We start from the raw sequence: 22792 nt of genomic DNA on the forward strand, positions 1-22792 counted from the left end.
GCCTCCGTCTCCGTGGTCCAGTTAACCTTATTCAAAGCTGACTTTTTAGTTAAATCAGTTAGTGGTGCTGCAATGGTTGAGAATTCTGGTACAAACCTCCTGTAATACCCTGCCAAACCTAAAAATGCCCTCACTTGCTTTTTTGTTTGCGGGGTTGGCCAGCTCTTTATGGCTTCTACCTTACTGACCTGAGGTTTGATAATACCACCACCTACCACATACCCTAAATACTTTGCTTCTTTCAAGCCTACATAACACTTCTCAGGGTTCGCTGTTAAACCTGCGTCCCTTAAGCTACCCAAAACGGCTTCCACCTTTTTTAAATGATCTTCCCACGACTCTGTAAACACGACAATGTCATCAATATACGCAGAGGCATACTCTAAATGAGGTCTTAGAACTTTATCCATTAGGCGTTGGAACGATACCGGTGCGCCATGCAACCCAAAAGGCATTACCTTATACTGGTACAATCCCCACGGTGTGGAAAAAGCTGTTTTCTCCCGTGCACCCGGTGTTAATGGGATTTGCCAATATCCTTTGGTAAGGTCCAACGTTGTTAAATACCTCGCCTTACCTAGCCTCTCAATAAGCTCATCTACCCTAGGCATGGGGTAGGCATCAAACTTTGATACAGCGTTTAACTGTCGGAAGTCATTACAAAAGCGCCAAGTGCCATTGGGCTTAGCCACCATGACAATTGGGCTACTCCATGGGCTATGCGACTCTTCGACTACGTCTAGGGTTTTCATTAACTCTAGTTCTTTCAGAACATCTGCTTTCTTTGCTTCCGGTATGCGGTATGGTCTGACTCTAACTTTAACACCCCGGGCTGTCACAATGTCGTGCTCTATAACACTTGTTCGGCCCGGTGTTAAGGAGAACACTTCACTGTGCCATTGTACCATTCTACGTACTTCTTGTACCTGTTTTTCTGCAAGGTCCGGTCCTACGTTTATTTGACCCTCTTTACCACCTTTCTCCATATTATTTTCTACGGGTGTCTCCGGACTGCGAATTGCCTGTCCAGTTTCAACTGTTAAAGCTTCTCTATCTACCCATGGCTTTAATAAATTAACATGATATAGCTGTTCCTTCTTACGCTTATCATGTTGGCGCACCTTATAATTTACTGGCCCCACTGCCTCGATAATTTCATAAGGTCCCTGCCAATGGGTAAAGAGCTTACTTTCTGGAGTAGGGACTAACACCATCACTCTATCTCCAGGGTTAAACTGACGAACTTTAGCCAGCTTGTTATACTGCACTGCCTGTTTCCTCTGTGCCTGTTTAAGGTGACTAGTGACAATGGGAGTGACCCTATCTATCCGGTCCTGCATTTGGATAATGTGGTCCACTATATTTTTACCTACTTTGTTTTGCTCCTCCCACGTTTCTCTGGCAACGTCTAATATTCCCCGTGGTTGACGCCCATACAACAATTCAAATGGCGAGAAGCCTGTGGAAGATTGGGGTACTTCTCTAACTGCAAACATTAAGTAGGGTAACAGTAAATCCCAGTCTTTCCCATCCTTGGATATCACCTTCCTTAACATTGATTTAAGGGTTTTATTAAAACGTTCTACTAATCCATCCGTTTGTGGATGGTAAACAGATGTTTTAATCGGCTTTATTTGCAGCAATTTACACAAATCTTTCATCAGTTTACTGACGAACGGGGTCCCTTGATCCGTCAGGATCTCTTTGGGGATTCCCACCCTAGAAAATACCTGGATTAACTCTTTGGCAATGGTTTTTGATGCCATATTCCGTAAAGGAATCGCTTCAGGGTATCTAGTGGCGTAATCTAAAATTACCAGAACATATTCATGTCCCCTAGCTGATTTATTCAGCGGACCTACCAGATCCATAGCTATCCTTTCGAAGGGTACCTCTATAATAGGCATAGGCTGTAGAGGAGCTCTGAAACTAGGTCTGGGGCTAGCTCTTTGACATTCAGGACAGGATTTACAAAACCGTTCTACTTCTTTGTTAATCCCTAGCCAATAGAACCTTTGCACTATACGTTGTAATGTTTTCTCACTTCCCAAATGGGCACCAAACAAATGATTGTGTGCTAATTTTAACACTAGTAAACGATATGCCTTGGGTACCAACAGCTGTTCTACTTGATTACCATTAATTACCGTAACCCTATACAACAAGTCATTTTTAATGAGATAATGCTCTTGTGGGTTAACAGTTACATTCTCCACGGGCACATCATTAATAGAAACCACTTTCTCTCTAATGTTTATTAGCGTGGGATCCTGCGCTTGATCCCGCCCAAAATTCCTGGTTGAAGGAGAAAATGTATCATACCAATTGTCTACCCCACCGTCATTTATCTCCACAACCTCTTCACCAGTTTCCTCTAATATGTCATTGGGGGAGCACTGGGTGCTTACACCTTTCCCCGCCCTTTTTCCAACTTCTCCCACCAATACATTTCTACCTAGTGACACTTTCCATTTTTCTAGGCGTCTTTGTCGACGACTCTTATAAATTTTATGGGGCCGTGGCCCTTCAAACAAGGATGCATCGCTAAATGGAAACAATGTTGCTAGACTCTCATCAGTAGTATTCCCTACTGTATCTTTTAGCTTTGGGCATGCCAATTCCCTCTTTATGGTTACCAGGTCTTTGAATCCTGGATAATCTCTACCAAGGATTACACGATGGGGTAAACTGCGCACCACACCCACTCTCAGAGTGTACACTTGCCCTTGAAATAACACAGTAGCCAGAGTGGTGGGGTAACATTTCACATCCCCATGTATACATGTAATACCTATGGTGAAATTATTGTCCAATTGGTTTGTAGCTATTAAATCTGCTGCTACTAACGTTAATGAGCTACCAGTATCAATGAGAGCGTTAACTATGGTTCCATTTATACCTACTTCTGCTACATAGGGAGCTTTGCCTTCCAGCTTCCCTGGTATTACAATGCTACCACAAAAGTGATGCCCCATATTGCACTGCATAGGCTCTTCCGTCTGCGGACAGTGCCTAGCAATGTGACCCATTGCATTACATTTATAACATTTGTAAAAAGAGTAATCAACTCCCTCTCGTTTACATGTTATACCACGCCCCGCCCCCTGCATTTGTCCCTTCACGACTGTATGCCGCTCTTCATTACCCCTTGTAGAGGGCTTACCCGTCTTGAAGTAGACGCGCTGCTTCCTTTCCACCGGGTCAGGTGTTGAAGTTTTAGGACTGGGGTTCGCAGTTGTGCGCACCAACTCTTCGGCCGCTAGTTGGCGTTCCACCAATGAGATAAACTCATTCAGTGTAGTTGGATCTCCTTGGCCCACCCACTTTCTCATAGGCGATGGAAGGGCTCTGAGATATCGATCCATCACCAGGAGATCAATAACCTGGTGACTGCTGTTCTCATCTGGTTTTAGCCACCGCTTGGCTAAGTGGATGAGATCAAACATTTGCGATCTTGGCGGTAGTGACATCTTGTAGCTCCATGCGTGATATTTTTGGGCTCTCAAAGCAGTAGTAATCCCAGCCCGGGCTAAGATCTCAGCTTTGAGTACGTCGTAACTGTCAGCTTCCTCTTGAGCCAGGTCAAAGTAAGCTTTTTGGGCCTCTCCAACCAGAAAAGGTGCGACAATTCCGGCCCACTTATCACGTGACCAGCCCTCTCGGATTGCAGTCCTCTCGAAGGCTAAGAGATAGGCCTCGATGTCGTCTCCGCTCGTCATCTTGTTCAGGACATGTGTTGACCTGATTGATGCATTGGTTGCAGATGGAGTAGAGGAAGTAGGGGCTGTAGCCACTTGTTCCAACCGTTGAAAAATAGCCACTCTTTCTACCCTTGCTTCATGTATCTGTTCATTCTGCAACCGGTTTGCTTCCTGTTGCGCACTGGCCATGTTTATCATGGTCTGTAGCAAGACGTCCATGTTTGCCATGTTCAATGGTGTTCTACGGTCAGGTGGGTACTGTAGTTGAATCCTGCAGTTTTGGCAATCCCACCGCTGCCACCAAGTGTAACCCGGTTGGTATTAGTTACGTAATGTGTTGGATAGCCAGAAGGTGTAGAACAGGGTGAACAGATGGACGCCACACAGGAAATGCAAAACTACAGTAACTTTTATTGTGCTGCTGCTCTTTCTGCGTTATCCACAACACAACATAGAGTGTCCCTGTAGTCTTGAGGGAGTAAATCATACACGTAATAAAGTTCAGGATTGTCTCAGGTCCGTCGCTCACCATCCACTTAAACCTCCTGGCGTGGAACTGCAAGGTGAGTAGGTTCAGCTTTCTAGTGGGCACTCCCAACCCTTATAAACCACAGTTACTTTATTCCTGCGTTGCATACAGTTCCTCCAGTCCCCTCTAGAGGCAGTGCACAGACAGGCCACCCCTCCTCCAGCGAGTACGTTGGTTCCGCTCTGCTGCTCCTGGGTTACAGAGGTCCTGTACTGCAGGGTGGACACGACTGCCCCTCCTGGTACTTGGTGGAAGTCCTTTATATGCTGCAGGTCTTAAAGTTAAAAAGTATACCGTCCAGAGACCAATCCTCACAACTAATAAAACAGTACTTCAAATAAAGCACACGGTGTTTTTTCTTCCACTGTACACCGTGTGCGCCAATCTCTGCTCCTCTCAGCCTTTGTTCCCCGTAGCTCAGAGGTATAACAGTCACTGACTTATATGCATGGTAAATCCACTCCGTTGAGTAAAAAGAATTAAACACGCTGTTACTTCACGTCTCACAAGAACAGACGCGCACTTTCTGCGTGCACAAGCAGTGTGGTATTTTTCCAGCAGCGTCCTCGGTGATGTTAGTGCACCGCAGGAAACTTAACAATCAGTCAGTCCCACAAAGAACGCCAGTTCCCTGTACACATTAACACAGGCCGTCTGTCTGGTAACAGCGAATGAATAACAATGCAAAACCTGGGTTTACATACCCTTCCTTTAAGCCTCTGTACTTCGTCCAACTTAAAAGACGTTTCAATTGCTGGTTGTTTTTATAAATCCGAAGTGCCTCTTCAGGTTAATAAAAGAAAGCTTACAGCTTTCCTTCTTCATAAACTGAACTGTGCTTCGTTGTTCAATTTAAATCTTCCACCGTACGCCGTCTCCAACTACTTCAACAAATTTAATATTGTAGATTTTCGCCGTCTCTACAATCAACACGGAACTCTCCACCGTTCCTACGACCCCCCCTCATTAGCTTCGCCAGTCCATTTAAACCTGCGCTAATTACCCAGTATGCATTGACTGGTCACGCTAATGATTATGGGTTCTGTAGTTCACTCTATCCCTTACTTCTCACAACGGGATTTAAAAACAACCAGCAACACATTCATCTCCTTTATACAGCGATTTCATTTTGGTACAACCGTTCCTTTTACTTCATTTACTTTATTGTACCCTCTGTATACCTCATTCCTTCTACAATATATATTACGGTTTACATGCTAATGTAAGTATTTCTTCAACATTTTCAAAGAAATAACTATTTCTGTAGAGTAAATGCTTACATAATGTGTATCACTCAATCTTGCCTACATTTTTTGAAGGACACACTGCTCTGAACTTTCTCTTGACAGATAATTAGTCTATACAGGCATTCTGTGCCTTTTTGAGCTGTTCTCTATCTTGCACCAAAAATCCCGTCCTTCTGTGTTTACTTGGAGTTCTTTTAATTTTCTTGGCAAAGGTTCAAAGTAAATAGTGTCATGGTTATTTTGAAACTGCAGAACTGACACTTTTCTTGTTTCTTCCAGGAAACATAACCCTCGTAGGTTACGCAGTGAATAAATTCTTCCTCGGCAGCCTGTATCTGTGATGTAAGTGCCTGTCCTGTATTCCACACTGACACTTTGTTTTCTGCTTTTTGTTTTGACAGGGAACCCAGGGATTGTGGGCTACTACAAGACCTTCATGCAAGCCTTGTACCAGACTTTGGACCACAAATATCCAGTGTGGGCTGTAAGCCAGGCCGGACACTGTTTGCCTCCAGACAGCATGGAAATGATGGAAGGTAGTGCATGCAGTTTGGATAATAGACATGTATTACGTAATGCTAAAATAGGGAATATATTTTTCACTTACTAACAACACAAGAAAAAAAGAAAGAACCCATAAATCAGGGGTCAACTGACTGCAGGCTACAGTCTTGATTGAACAATCAAGAAATAAAAATCTCTTTTATGAAATGCAAGTTGACAGAAAGCATTTTTGGAGTATAACTAGCCAATAAAAATCTACAGGGTTCATCTTGAAGCATGTGTACACACAACTGCCTTTGATGAAGCAGAAACAGAAACATGATATTTAGGGTTAGTACTACGTATTCAGAAAGCTTGTGTGGACACTTATTTGATAAAGTAGTCTGTGCCGCATACTAATTGCTCATCTATTTTTTAAATAACTGCCAGTGCTGATATTTGTCCATAGAGCTGCTTTCTCAGATTTTAAAAGACACATACAGTAGCTTCAAAATTCAAATCAGGTCAAGAGACTTGCCCATTGTCACACATTAATACCATTTGTTAGTTGAAAATGACCTGTCATGTATTTTAAGTGTCATAATTTAAGGGACGTGAACAATGTATAGTTAAATTGTGGAAATTATAGTAAAATAGAAAATAAAGCCTCATTGTGAGAGGTTTTAAACTATGACAAGGATTGGTCTTTGTGAAAAGTTCCCAACCAGGGAGACATAAACCTAAAGGGAAAATTGAAAATTAGCAAATAGAAAATGTAGACAGATATATTTCCTGCAAAGAGTAATAAAAAAAGATAAACTAATGTATCAGGGAAGGTCACTGGAACAAACAGCAAAAAATGGGTGTATGAATATAGGACATGGAGGTAAAGCTCAGTCTTGTTGAGTCAAACAGTCTTTTTTCCTTTTCCTAAGTATTCTTATAATATATTCTAATGTAAACTACTTAAGACATTTTATTGTACTCCTATGCGTGGGAAAGACATTACCTAGCCCTCACCTGAAGTGGTGTAATTATATACAGATGTATGAAATACAAACATTGCGTGCTTAGGATAATCTGTTAGATATGACTCTGCATTGTGCTCGGTGCCAGGTGGAACGTGCCCATTAGGACTAGTTGATGTCTGTGTCTCAGTAGTCCTCAAGCACCAATGGGGGAAAATAAGGTCCCGCATAGTGCAAATATATCACCTATTCTGCTTCACAAGCAGAACTGTTATTGCAGCGTTTAAAAATATCAAATCCATTTATACAATGTCTCCGATCTTTCTTGAAAAGATCAGTGTTTTCCTCATTTTTCTTTTGTATTTTTTATGCTCTCGTTAGTATCTATAGTAGATTCAGCGTCCGTCAGTTCTGGCAGATTTTACTGTACTTGCTGAAGCGGTTTTCTCCGATAAATAAATAAATAAATAAATAAATAAATAAATAAATAAATAAATAAATAGCCACCTAACAATTTCATCCCGAGGGCTACAGTGAAACTTACTGTCTTTAAATTGGGACTTTAGTGAAGACCGCATGTGTACGTGACTACATTAATTATTGTAGATAGTACTTTATAGAGGAGTCGTACACAAAAAACACTCCTTATCGTATAATAAACATATCCCCCCCCCCCAACTCTACTGTGCAGAATATAGGGACTGTTGGCATGTATGCTTGTGTCATCAGTGTCAATTTCAGGAGGAGAGTTTCAAGGTCGGCAAGGTGACACAGCTGAGAGAATTTTTTCCTCTGTCATCCCGTCTGATGCTGGTAGTGTCAGTTTCTCAGCACACAGTACAAGTTAGTCGCTCAGTAACGAGGTGCAAACAGGTGATTTGATCTGTATGAGCGTTTACGAAGGTGCTTTGTTAAATAAATAAATAAATAAATAAATAAATAAATAAATAAATAAATAAATAAATGTAAATCTAAATGTATATCATTATTTGTTTATTGTTTAGCAAAATAAAAATCTAAGCCTTTTTTTTGGGACCCCAATTGTTGTTGCTGATTCCAACTTAGGCACTTCACATAAGGACTAGTAAATTTACGTCAGGACTACCAAGTTTCAAAAGGTACTAATCCATTGCACTAGTAGCACAATATTGTTAGTTTCTAACCCCGTGAGAGTGACGTTTCCTTTTCTGTTTCAGTTTACTTTTCAGCATTGTTTTGCAATGAAATTACATAAATAATAGAAACATTACAGTCACATTAAAAGTTGCGGCAACTATAAAAAGTTGTGGTCTGTGTTAAAAGTTGCGGTTTCCACAACAAATTCACGACCCGTGATTTTCTTACAGCCTTAACAATAACAGTAGGAACCAGCACAGTTTTGATAAACAATATCACAAAGGCTCCCATTCACAGCACAGCACAGCCTACTGTTTATGAAAGCAGGATGAAGGGAAAGGACATAGCAGGTATCCTATTTAGTTAAGCAATAATTGGGCTTTATTTATTACGGAGAAGACAATTAGTAGAAGAAACAAAATGCATATGCTGTTGTTGTTATGTAGGAAGGTTTAAATTGTAATATCGGATGATTTGTTAGCGCATGTTGCCACCTACTGACTAGTGCAAAGACCACAGCTTAAAAACACTTGTCAGAAACACGCTAGACCAATTCAGATTAAAGACAATCGTTTAAAAAAATCTGGCTCAGTAAAGGCAAATAACAGACATTAGCTTAAGCTCTAAATTCCAGGAAACACTATCCAGTATCGGTTCTGTAAGATTGCATGTATACAGGGTAGTAAAAACCTAATATGAGACAAAAATAAAATCTACCTTAACTAGGGACCTGTAAATGGAGAAATATAATGCAGGATACAGAGAAAACTATTCTTTTGATGGGGTTTCCCCTTTACTTTCCAATAACCTTTCATATTTTGGGAAATTAAATAGTGGAAATGACTAAAAGTTAAACGTGGCTTTAGTTTTGGAAAAAATAAACAAAAGCACACAGTAAAACGTTAAAGATTATATTTAAAATCTTCAGGTGGAATAACCATGTTCGGTGAAGCAATTTGTACTTGATGTTTTTGATTACAGTACAAATATCTGTTAATACAAACAGAAGGAATATTTCATCCTTGCCAATGTCAATGAAATTTCATTCATTTTGTCAGAAAGTGTTTGCAAGACTAGTGCTCAAAAGTGACTTTTCCTCTTTGAAATGACTAAATTGCCCTATTAATGTCCAGACTAGTGAAACATAGGTTCAGAAAAAAGCAATTTTCCTTTCACTTTGGTGGCCTGGGGCCATATTACAGAACAATTTCCTAACTTGCTTTCCTATCTTATCTTTCATGGCTAAGATAGGATTTTTCCTAACTTTGTATTACAAAAGCATTTCCTAAGTCAGCAGTGTCTATAATTTCCTAAGTGTCTCATCCTATCCTAACATTAGTTAGGAAATCCTATCTAACACCAATCTTATCCGCAAACGACTGATCGAGTGAATAGAGCAGGTTACAGCTCGAATTTTACAGGTAACTGTCACCAGAATATACATGTTTTTAAGTTATGGCGTTTAAACTCGATTCAGTTGTGGCAAAGAAAAGCGATGCTCTAAATTTTACTTGGGAAGAGAATAAGGTTTTGATTGCAGAAAAATCTACAATAAAATCTAGTTAACAACAATAAATAAATAAATAAATACCGCTATTTAAAAAAAAAAAAAAAATGAAGCAATTATTCAAGTTCAGTCATAAACACCATTGTATTTTTTTATTTTATTAGGAATGCCAACCCACAACAATATCTCACGGCTAAAGTCAAGCTAAAAATAAGAACTGACTGTGATGTTCGTGCCTCCAGTGTGAAAGAAAGTGTGTAAACTGTGTACATTAAAGAGTCCAAACTTGTATTTTTCGAGTTACATTACATGTGAGCCTCTGGTTACAGTTCAATGGAGCGTCTTGCTGTGTACAATAACACACCACAATCAACACAGACTACTTCATATCTTATTTCTCAGTAAAGTTTCAAATATCAATTATAATTATCAAGAGCGTGTCTAACTCCAAATCCATGCTGTCCCTTACATAACACGATGAACCACCTTCTCTCACGGGAGGTGGGGCTAGATCTAGACGTTACAATAAGACCTAAATGCCCAGGAATATTTGCAATACAAAACTTAAAATCTAAAGCATAACAACAATAATACATGTACATCATTTTCAAGCATGGTTTGTTCAGACCTTGCAAATTAACAGTTTTCTTTTTCTAACCGACGGATAAGAAAGGTTCCACCTAAGTGTTAGGAAAGAAACTTAGGAAATGACCAAGTTAGGAATGTTCTGTCATATGCTATTTCCTATTTTAAATTAAGATAGGAAAATAAGTTAGGAGAGCATTTTCTGTAATATCAACTCTCCTAAACTTGTAGTTAGGACGTTCTATCTCTGAAGATAAGTTAAGCATGTCACTTAGCATGCTTTTGTAATATGGCCCCAGGTTCTAATTTCACTCTAAAGGAGTGATTTTGTTGATTTGTTCCTGTTTCCAGCTGAACTTCTATTTCCAGGATCTCATTTGTGGCCAAAACCATATTTCTTAGCTGGGGTCTTACTAAAAATGTTTCTTCTTCTAAACAAAATATAATGATCAAAGATAAATCACTTACTGCGTAGTGTTGAAGGCATTCTGTAACCTCTGATCCTTTTAGGTGACTGTGCCTGATGCCAAGCTAGTGCTGTTAAAATAAGGACAAGTCTTCCTCACATTGGTGAAAAATGCATCTCCTCTCACCGTGTATTCAGTTAACAAATAGAGTAAATAGATATGACATGCAAGTTATAGTCTTTCTCTTTTCGTGTGAAGAACAAAAACACTACAAGAGATTATAAATCTACAGATAATTGTTGTGCTCCGTATCAGTAAACAACATATACAGAAGATGTGACATTCATTTTTAGGGGTCGACTAATCTAGAAAAGAGACAAGTGAAAAGAGAAAATGGTAGTCGACTAATCTCATGTCATGTGATTATGAAGTGATTATGAAGTAATTGTGAAGTGTGCGGTTTCAGATGGGCAAAATGACATTTTACAGATTTAAAATTCCAAGCATTTTTTAAAATATAGTGCACAGTCAGCAAAGTGTTACAAAACAGTACATTCACAAATGGAGCACCAGACATTTTAAAATAGATTATTTTTTTTAAGTGGCTATTGTCAGATTAGTGATTGTTCAATCCCTAGTTCATATATTAAATGGAAACCATGACCACAACATCTTGTACAGTTTCTGCAACATAAGGCTCAACATGCATGACCGAGCTGTCTTGGGTTATATCCCTTGTGTAACACGGCACCTCTTGTATACTATTTAATCAAAGACAACACAATACTGTTTAGGATACTATTTGAGTATATTACACACCTTGTTTATAATGTGGAACCTGTATTGAAAACATGTATAGATTCTCCTGAAGTTGTTAAAAGGTGCACATAATAATCTAACAATTACGGTAACTGGTTATGTGCTTAAAGAGTTGCCAGTTCTGGTCATGCCTCTGTAGTACACATGCTTGACATGTGGAGCCCTTCACAAAAGTGACACTTTCAAATCAAGAAGCATGTTGCAAAGTTTTAAATTCTAATATAAAGCATCTAACTACAACATTTTGTACTACATGTGAAAGCAGAGCTTGCATTTGTGTCTCAAATTAAATGGTGTGCTTTTCAGTTACGCAAAAAGTTTGTCATTGAATTGAGTTTCTTTTAGTAATACTAAATATACCTACATTTAATGTTTTATAGTTACGTGTGGAATTTTTATACAATACAAACACATATTCTTGGTTTTAGAAAATTGGATTTATAAAGTACCCGATGGCTTCATTGAATAATGCTTTGGGGTTTAAAATAAGCTGCATAGCCAAAAAAATAATAAAAAAGCTACAAAGTTAGTAGCTAAAAAACAAAAAGATTAATTGGTTTGCAGATTAAATAAGAATTTACAAGTGATTTGAATTATGAAGGTAATTAGTAAGCGAGTAATTAGTTATACATGTACAGTTATACATGTACAGGGTATATACATGCATGTATAATGTGCTATTTGTATGTGGCACTTCTGGCCAGCAGAGGGTAAAGCTGATTGAAAAGCAAAACTGTTGGCATTGCTGCAGTTGCTGCCCATCATATACTGTATAATATTGTCTATGACTACGTGCTGGTTTTTCCTTCTCAATTACATATGCATCTCTCTGCAAATGAAAATATTGACCCTTTTGACTAATATTCCATATGTTTTCATGAATCCATAGATTGAATGTTTTAACAGCTATTCATACAGTACGTTATTAATATCCTTATGAGTTTTCTACATTTGAATATATTCAGGAGGGTTGTCAACATTTTTGATGTATTTATTTTTCTCACTGAGTGAGTGGGATAAATGCATTATCATGTAGGATTGTAGGCATTATTTCCTAATCTGCTACATTTTACCAAGTGACTGTACCATGTTACAGTTTGAGAAACTTTATTTAAAGAACAACGTAGTGCTTCCTATCCCAGCATTCTTTTAAAATACATTGTAGCTCAGTGCCAGGTCTGTAAAAACAGAGCTACTGCCTGAGTGTTTACTGTGAGTAAGTTTCACAGGGATTAATTGGGTGGTCCTTTTAGCATTGTTATTACAAAGAATACATGTAGTTAATGTTTTAATGGCCTGGATATCCTAGTCAATGTTTATTTTTTTAGGTAAAGTGTTTTTTGTGTGCCTTTTTGAAAACCTAAACTGTACAAACTAAGGTACTGCTAGAAACCTAATGATTTCAACAAACATTTGTGGTGCAACTTACTTCTAACTCTATATACAGTAGCTACAGGAAGGAAGCTGTTGTCTAAAATGGAAATATAAAACCAAAATCAACAAAACCAGGTAATCTGAATTGACGAAGTAAGAAATAAAGTTGTCCAGCAACAATTGTACTGATGTTAATGACTAATATTGGTCACACAGTTACAGTATACACTATACTATAATTACACTATAGTATGTGACTGTAGAAAAAATAAAGAAAAGACTGAAAACAATGATTTGAGAAAGCACCTGCATTATGTTCTTACATTGTAACATGCAATCAAATTACAGGTTATGAATTTTAAATGAAGTGGTTACAGAATGTTTGTCTTAATGTAGTGGTATTTTCAGGGGGGTGTATCAGTTTTTTCAGGAAGTTTGATTTTATATTGTAACTTCTGTCATAATGCAGTGCGACGTTGTGTTCTCTGATTCAATCTACCCATATGCATTTATAATATGTTGCGTGAAATTATTTGAGGTTTTGATGAGTAATTCCACTTTTCAGTTTTGAATTTCTTTTTTTTTTTTAAATCTTGTTAACTTGACTGTTACAGACTGATAGAAGGAAGCCTGGCATGTAATACTTTAAAAACATGTACAACCTGTTACAGTATAAACCTTAGTGCCAGTATTAAATGATTGTCATTTGTTTTACAGGTCAACTTTTCAAACTGTTGATATTATTAGTAATTATTATTAATTAGTCATTTAGGAGACGCTTTTATCCAAAGCAACTTAGAGACTAGAGGGGGAACTATGCATCACAACTGCTGCTACAGAGTCCCTTACAATAAGACCTCCGAAGGACGGAGCACAAGGAGGTTAATTGACTTGCTCAGGGTCACAGACAGTGAGTCAATGGTTGAGCTGGGATTGAACCAGGAATATCCTGGTAACAAGCCCCTTTCTTTAACCACTGGACCACAAAGCCTCCAAGCCAACCTTTCTGCTTGTAGCTGGGTAGCCTGGGAGCAGTCCTGTTTGAGAGCATCGCCTATAACGGTTGCCTGGTACCCAGGCTGACACACATATTTTCACATGAGCAGTTTAGCTAGCTTGGACATGATGCAGTACAAGTAGTCAGGAGGCATTACTTAACTTCTCAAATTGCTGTCATGTCATCACAGAGTTTGGTAAAATCCAGTTTATGAAAATAACTGAGAAGTTATTACACCTTTTAGCATAGTTCTATTAAAAGTTGACCATGGCATTTAACTGTTGTTTCTGAAATGTGTACTTTATTTTCAGTTTTGTCTCTAGTTGCCACTTATCACATGGTAATTCCATCCCCTATCATTGATTCCTAACTATGAACAGTGTTGAAGGAACACTATGGCCCTTGGGCAGGCAGCACACTATTTTTTTTTTTAAGTTTAATGTCTCTCCCTCTTGGAATTCCAGTGAGGTCTGTGCAAGATTCAGTTCGTTTACAGATCAGTTTCACCCCCATGACATTGGTATGTTCACCAGATGATACCATCCCCACTAATTAAGTACAGATGGCTAGATTCAGCAACTCTTTCAAGAAACAGTTTACTAGTATCTTTTTTGACCTTTTCCCTTAGGGTGTGTTTATCATTATGTTAGATGGATTATGTGTGGTGTGTAATACATTAATGGATTCGCACACTTACTTTATTTTTTTTATTTTAATTTTTTTTTCTTCCAAGAATAATATTCTTGATGTTTTTATATGAAATGGTTCCATGTATTAGTGAAAGTGAATGAAATAAACCATTGTAAAATAAATGTTAATTGATTCAAAAAGTTTATTAAACTTTAACTGTTATATACAAACACTAGGACCTCACCTTGGTCTTGGTCTTGAAATCTGTTGTTTGACCAGATGCTTGTAATCTGTAAGGCTAAATCAATCATTTTAGAAGCGATAACTTTTCTACATCTACTCCAGCTCCCCTTGCAACTCTATTCTGTATGTAAACAGGAGCTGCATGGGGTAGCCTATACACAACATGAAGGACACAACTCCTTGAAGACCAAAAATCATGTTTTTTTTTAAATACTGTAGTGTAGTACATAATAAGCAGGATACTGTAAAGAATTCAGTTACAGTGCTGGTAACTAAAAATGGTGGTCTACTGTAAATCAATAATTTTAGAAGTGATACACCATTTCTACATCTCCCCCAGTTGTCTGACAACTCTCAACAATCTATTCTGCTAGTAAGCAGGAGCTGTGATTCTGGAATGTGAAGAATGCATATTTTTGCAAACATTGGAAGGTCGAAAGGGGTGAAAATGCACCCCAAAGAATTACCATGTGCAGTTTGAAGATGGATTACTCCCATTTTGTGATGTAAGAAAACAAAGTGCTTGGTATAAAAATAAAGGTAAACGATTCAAGTTTAATCACATGTAAGGATATCTCAAGATCTTAAAACATTTGTGAGATGTGTTCATTTTAAACACGCTGGGGTGAATTTGCACCCCTTCCGGCTGACAAAGGATTAATAAAATCACCTCCCCTCCTGTCTCTGGACCCTAGTAATACAACAGCCTTGCATCGAGTTTGTTATATTTAGGCTACAGTTGTGGGGGACTAATGCATTATAATTAAATTAAAGTGATAAGGTTTTTTTTTTTTTTTTTCAACATGGATAATTACCTAATTTTGCATTTTGATTGGCTGAGGCAGTGTTCAACATTCTATAGGTTTTGTAATAGTTGTTATTACGTGCGTTGGCCAGCCTATCTCCATTTCCAGTTCAGATTGCTAATAAGTGGAAAAAGAACAGGTGTTTATTGTTTTGTAGTTAAGATTAAAATGTGCATTTGTGTTTTAAACCTGCAGCTTTCGTGTGTTTGAGTCTCTACCTGGTTAATAGAGCTTGCCAGTGATGTCATCCTATTCACAGTCCCCATGCCACAAATGCAAAGGTCATAGGTTTGAGACCATTACGCAGAAACTGTGAGAATTGTGCAAATAAAGGATGATATAACGTTGAAATTGGAATGGACCACAGTATAGCCTATATGCATTTTAAATGATCAGTCAAATTAGCATTAAACTGCAAATACAGCAGTTAAAGAATTCAGTTTGATTTTATGCTTGGCATTATCAGGGTTTTATTTACTGTATAAGTCATGAGAACTCAGCTCAGTGTTAAGGATTTGTCAAAACTCCTGTTCATCAAATGCACAGAACATATAGCTTAATGCTAAAGTTAAAAACAACAACACTTTTTATGTTTAATAGTTCATAAGTACAATCTTCATTTTTTTACATTTATAATAAGTTAGTATGTCATGTGTAAGGTGTTGCTTAGTATACCAGAAATCATTTTGCACAGTGAGAGCAGACAGAGCCACTCAGCTTCGCTTTGCAGTCCTCTTGTCCAAACTACACAAGTTATTATTGTAATAACAGGCACACAATGTAGTAACTTACAGAAATGTCTGTGTCTATATCAGTATCTTCTAAAATGACATTTTGTGAGCGTTTAGGTAATTATATGCATGCAGACCAGCAATCTATAATTTAATCTCCAGGATATGCCTGATAATCTCACCTCCAGTTGTTGCACCCAGGATTAACAACAAATATATACATGTCATTAAGTATATACACAAATGCCTCCTGTTGGATATTTTAATATATAAAACTGAAAGTAAGATATCTCATCAAAAAGATCAAAATAAGTGTTGCATTCTTGGTAAGCACACACAACAAAATTCCCTATTCACAAATGAAAGGCTGTAGACACTTCTAGCATTAGCTGCAGCTTGCCAAACCCAGTGTTTGATGCAGAATATTTTAGGAGTGGAACTAGTCAAACAGACATTTTAGCAATTTATTTTTACTTGGATTTCTTTGTTATGTCTACAGTAATATGTCATCTATGAAATCCTGCCCCCTCAGTGCAGCTACAGAAAATACAATTGTTATAGATTTCTTGCAGCATGGAATTATTGTTTAAAGATTTTTATTATATTCAGCTGTAAGCTCAAAACTGTATTGCATTAACTGGCTCCTCTTACATAGCAATCCCAAGCCCATCTGAGAACTATGTACACACACACACACACACACACATTATATATATATATATATATATATATATATATATATATATATATATATATATATATATATATATATATATATACAGTGCCTTGCAAATGTATACAGACCCCTAACCAATTCTCTCATATTACTGAATTACAAATGGTACACTGAAATTTAGTTCTGTTTGATATTTTATTTTAAAACACTGAAACTCAAAATCAATTATTGTAAGGTGACATTGGTTTTATGTTGGGAAATATTTTTAAGAAAAATAAAAAACTGAAATATCTTGTTTGCATAAGTATTCAACCCTTGTGCTGTGGAAGCTCCCAGTTTACACCTATGATAGAAATTGCCCTAACAAGGGCACAATTCTCTTACCATTGGCCTCCACCTGTGAACCATTAAAGTTGCTGTCACATTTTCTGGATAAAAACCCCACTGTTGAAGGATCATTGGTCAGGCTGTGAATCCGAAGGAAAATGAAGACCAAAGAGCATTCTACAGAAGTTAGAGATAAAGTAATTCAAATGCATATATTAGGGAAAGGGTACAAAATAATATCCAAGTGTTTGGATATCCCAGTGAGCACAGTTGGATCAATAATCAGGAAGTGGAAGCTGCATCACACCACCCAGGCACTGCCAAGAAAAGGCCGTCCCTCAAAACTCAGCGCTCAAACAAGAAGGAGACTTGTGAGAGAAGCTACAGAGAGGCCAACAGTCACTTTGAAGGAGCTACAGAGTTCAGTGGCTGGGAGTGGAGTAATGGTGCACCAGTCAACAATATCAAGAGCTCTGCATAACACTGGCCTGTATGGGAGGGTGGCAAGAAAGAAGCTGTTACTCAAAAAGTACCATCTGAAAGCACATCTGGCGTTTGCCAGAAAGCATGAGAGTGACCCAGCTGCGATGTGGGAAAAGGTTTTGTGGTCAGATGAGACCAAGATAGAGCTTTTTGGCCAAAACTCAAAGCGCTATGTGTGGCGCAAACCTAACACTGCCCATGCCTCAAGACACACCATCCCTACAGTGAAGTATGGTGGTGGCAGCATCATGCTGTGGGGATGCTTCTCATCAGCAGGGACTGGGCATCTTGTTAAAATTGAAGGAAGAATGGATGGAGCAAAATACAGGAAATACTGCAAGAGAACCTGCTTCAGTCCGCCAAAAAACTGAAGCTTGGGAGGAAATTCACCTTTCAGCAGGACAATGATCCCAAGCACAAGGCCAAAGCAACATTGGAGTGGCTCAAGAACAAAAAGGTGAATGTCCTACAGTGGCCCAGTCAAAGTCCTGATCTCAATCCCATTGAGAATCTGTGGCACTATTTGAAAATTGCGGTCCACAAGCGTCGTCCAACCAACCTACAACAACCTGGAGCAAATCTGCCAAGAAGAATGGGCCAAAATCACTCCGACACTGTGTGCAAAGCTGGTACATACTTACCCCAGAAGACTTAAAGCTGTTATTGCAAGTAATATATTTCAGTTTTTTATCTTTCTTAAAAATATTTCCCAACATAAAACCAATGTCACCTTACAATAATTGATTTTGAGTTTCAGTGTTTTAAAATAAAATATCAAACAGAACGAAATTTCAATGTACCATTTGTAATTCAGTAATATGAAAGAATTGGTCAGGGGTCTGAATACTTTTGCAAGGCACTGTGTATATATATATATATATATATATATATATATATATATATATATATATTACACACCCAACAGGTTTTATTCAAGGAGACTGATCAGATGCCCTCTTAACTGTTTATAGCTGAATAGTCCCTGTTCTGTTCCCATAATGGTGCTGCCATAATTAATGTCCTCCTGCTCAGGTCTGTTGTTGAATTTGGAAATGTGGTTCCATGTTCATACTGAACTTTCTAAACTGTTAAAAATGTATTAAATAAGCACTAATGTCTAGCTCTGAACAGTATATACCAATAATCTAATTGGACAGATCAGTTTAATTTTGATGCAGCCATGGCATTTCTCTTTGGTCATGGCTGTTCAAATTCAGTCTAACAAAAGAGAATTAAACAACATAAAACCAGTAACAACAGTTTACATTTTCAAAAATCACACTAGGCCAACTGTAAAATATGGTGATATAGTACATTCACTTTCATCATAATGTTAGCACATTAAGGCTAGTGTGGTGGGGGTAAAATAACCTAGAGAAAGAAGACTAGAAATACACACTTACTCAAAGTTGTGTTATTGTTAATGAATGATTTACAAAACAAAGGGTTGCACCATCCCATATGCTTTCCAGATTCCCACAGTTACTAAACAAACAAAGTTGATTATATCCATCAATCTGTATTTAGATGACTAACAAAAAAGATCCCAAAGTTTGATTCTTAAGCGTGAGACTGCAGTATACTACAAGCTTTGATATTTTAAGTAGATATGTACGTTTTCAGAACAAAATAATAGCATCACATTGGAATTCCCTAACAGTTAGCCAAACATAAAACTGTTGGTTTTAAAACTGAAGTTCACACTGAAGTGCTGAACAGCATTGTTTCTTGGCCGCTCTCCCAGCCTTGGTAATTTGAGTATTTCTACTCAAAAAAGAAACTAATTAGCCATGTTTATAAGAATCGGATGAACAATTCTCAAGAGTAAAAGGTTTAAGATCGGGTCAAAGAGTTAATCTAAATCATAAATCCTTGGAACTTCTATGTGTGTTCGGAAGTGTGCCTCACAGTATTTAGTAAACATGTCTATCCTTTACTTAAAGATATTTTGTTGATTGTTTCATTACTACACGCAATAAAATCAGATGAGAATGAGCAAGTGGATTTGATGATCGTGTATCACTGGTTTTAAAATGTACTCCTGTGGTTTTAGTCTGTTACAGCCTGCCTCAGATGATGTATATGGAATTGTACTGCTTTATGTCACATGGTTAGAAAAGTCAGACTAGACTTGACATGCATGCAGTGGTGTAGTCGAGGGTATACGCAGGTAAATGGTGTTTAACCACTTTGAATTTGGGCAATATATCATTTACCCATTTCTCATATAAGGGATACAGAGTTTACTCACTTCTACTTTACTATGATGTACAAATCCTGGGTTAAAGACAATATATTTTAACGGCGAGCGTCTGTGTTGTGTTCAGAGAATGTGAGCGGAGCGAAGCAGTGACAATTCCGGTCACCGCTCATAATAATATTAGCTCTTTCTTTTGCTCCGCTCCACTCCTTGTGATTCCCGCACCATTCCCCTGTTCCAGACAAAATAGGCATGCTCCGCTCACGTGGCATTAAAAAAGATATATAATAATAAGTAAATAAATAAACTAGCTGTTTTTCCCCCATCGTGTTGCCGATTGCAGATGAAAATATGTAATGTACATTCAGAACGGAATACTATTTAATCGTCCTTATTATAATCGCATACCTTGACCCAAGTAAAAAAAAAAAAAAATCCCCAGCTATGACCAGCAAAGAAAAAAGCCGACATAAAGTGCTCAGGAAGTTATTTAATTCATTTATTGGTGCATAACCATAGAACTGTATAAGAACAATAACCGCAGACAGATGGACACACACGGATGACGTTTCTCACATTTTTGTATGGCACAAATGCAGCTCCACAATTGGGAGAATATATATCATAATGAATTATAAAGTGCCACATCAATCACATTGAATATAAAAGAAAAATAAAAGCTTTTTAAAAAAAAAAAAATGCAATTCCCAAGTCTGCAAAACATAAAAGTGCTTGATTGTGGTTTGAAACTGGAAAATGAATGGTTACCATGCACCGGCATGATGGAAAATACTATAAAGTGACTGCATCTGTATTAGTCACCTTTTTCTATAACTCTTTTGTGCAAACTCCATGGCAGAACATATATTCAAGAAAAACATAAAGGAGCAGTGCTATAAAGGAACAGGCCGGAAATGTCCTCTCCAGCAACTACCCTGCTCTGCTCCCCCGCACCATGTACAATTGGCTTGCTCTGCTCCGCTCACACTCTCCGGATGTTCCTGCGTGTGAGACTGACAGCTGAGACCTCACTCAGAACTGTGGCGTGAGCAGATGGTGTGGCCACTGGACTGCGTGTTCTTTATGTGTGTGTGTGTTCTGTGATTGGTTGTTTTATTAATGTGCTAGTAACCTTCATCCTAGCCCGCAAAAGGACGCTCACAGAACTGTTCCTGTAAAGCGCACCGTGATTTTTCATGTGAACAGCACCTGAGAGTGGGAGAGTGGTTGGCTGCGGGACAATAACAATCTGTTCATGTTTATCTGTTCAATCTATCTGTTCAACTCCACCAAACAGGGGCTTTTACCCACTTTTTTATTTACCACAAAGTCACTGGACATCACCCTTGTCCATCGTTAGTATGGGAAGCTCTCACGACCTCTGTCCACTTTGTACTTGCCCTTGGGGTAGAATTTTTCTTTTTTTTATATAGCCCTTTATGCAAGGAAAATAAAAAATGTGCAGCCATTATTTGGAAGTGTACCAGGTACATAGGGAATGAAAATTGATTCTCTGTAATGAGAAGGAGCTGAGAGGTGCACTTAGGAGCAATTTTGGAAGATTGTGTTTTGTTACACAAAATGGCTCAGCCCTGAACTGCATAATGGAAGAAGTGAAGGCAGTTCTGAGCTATGGGGTACCGGTCACTCTGTAAGGTCTGGGGTCTGGGTTGTGTCAGGGTCTTTTTTACATTGATAAACGAGCAGTAATTGCATTCCCACTGAAGAAATAAAGACAGCAGCTGGCAGTTGGGTACCCATAAAAACAATGTGATGACAGATTTACTAAAGTATTTAAGGTATGCTTTTCTTCTTTCTTTAGATTTTTTAGAATAGTTGTAGTGTGCCTGCCAGTAGTTTTAGCAGTGGCGTGCCGTTAGGACCTTCAAGGTATTCTCTGCTGACCAGACAGTGTCAAGTAAACCATCAGTCAAATGACTTTACGTTGCCTCACTCACTTGCGTACAGTGTGCTTGCTTATACTATGAAGCACACTACTCTAATTATTATTTGTTCATTTGTCTGACGCCTTTATCCAAGATGACTTACAAGGTTTACTAGAGGTTTTTTAAGAGTCTTAAGTTTCCGGAAGGGGATGTGATCAGCCAATAAGAGATCTGCAATTCCCCCGCATAAGTCTAAAACAACGACCAGACGCTAGAAAACAAACAGTTGAGGGTATTCTCCGTTTCAATTGAAGGGTTTGAGTGAGTTTAACCAATAGGCGAGTTGAAGAATGTCATTTTTTTTAGACAAGCGACCAATCAGGAGTGAGCAGAGGAGGGCCATAAATCTCCCAGGGTATTCTCTGCCTCACTTGAGGGCCCTGCTTTAGCAAACAATTGGAAAGTCAAAGCTCTGATAGCTGACCAATCATTAGTGAGCAACCCCAAAACATGAATATTCCTTGGTTAGCACTGCAGTTAGGAGGACAGCTGTATTTTGCACGATATTGCTTATAAATATATATTGATAAATACAAATACCTTTACAACATCTAATTATTTCGAATTTTATTTTACACTAAAATAAAAAAAAGTGAGAAAACAGAGACATCATAGTTGGGACGACTCTGCTAAACCCGGGTCCATTTTGTCACGCCACACCACTGAGTTTTAGACTGTACGTTTTAATAGTGGTTTTTCAATTGTAAACTTCATAAGTCAGGGCAGCAGTCATACAAATTATGGTTTAACAATAAAACAATACCAACATCTGTCATGGTGAATAAGGATGTTTGAAACAATGTGAAGCTCTGATATTAACAAGGGGATAGGCACATCTTCTCAAAAGCAGCCACCAGGGTTTTTTTTGGTGGCCACAGTTGACCCTCCAGTATACCCCAGCAGCCTCTCTCTTAATCATCTTTTCAGTCATATTTGTAAAGGTGACTACAATGCAGCTGTGATGTCCCACAAACATACTCAGTTTTGAGCTCAAATATAATTCCTTGACTGGTTTCA

The 22792-nt window shown here is 38.2% G+C and overlaps 1 protein-coding gene across 1 annotated transcript in view; it reads left to right on the plus strand.

Moving 5' to 3' along the window:
* The window catches only part of ldah (lipid droplet associated hydrolase), a 111649-nt gene that overhangs the window by 40288 nt on the left and 48569 nt on the right, over positions 1–22792 (plus strand). Inside the window, exon 3 of the mRNA XM_059025717.1 lies at positions 5879–6013. Within this exon, the coding sequence (XP_058881700.1) occupies positions 5879–6013 (135 nt within the window). The remainder of the gene's footprint in view (positions 1–5878; positions 6014–22792) is intronic.

Source organism: Acipenser ruthenus, chromosome 6, assembly GCF_902713425.1.
Source record: "Acipenser ruthenus chromosome 6, fAciRut3.2 maternal haplotype, whole genome shotgun sequence".
Lineage (NCBI taxonomy): Eukaryota > Metazoa > Chordata > Actinopteri > Acipenseriformes > Acipenseridae > Acipenser > Acipenser ruthenus.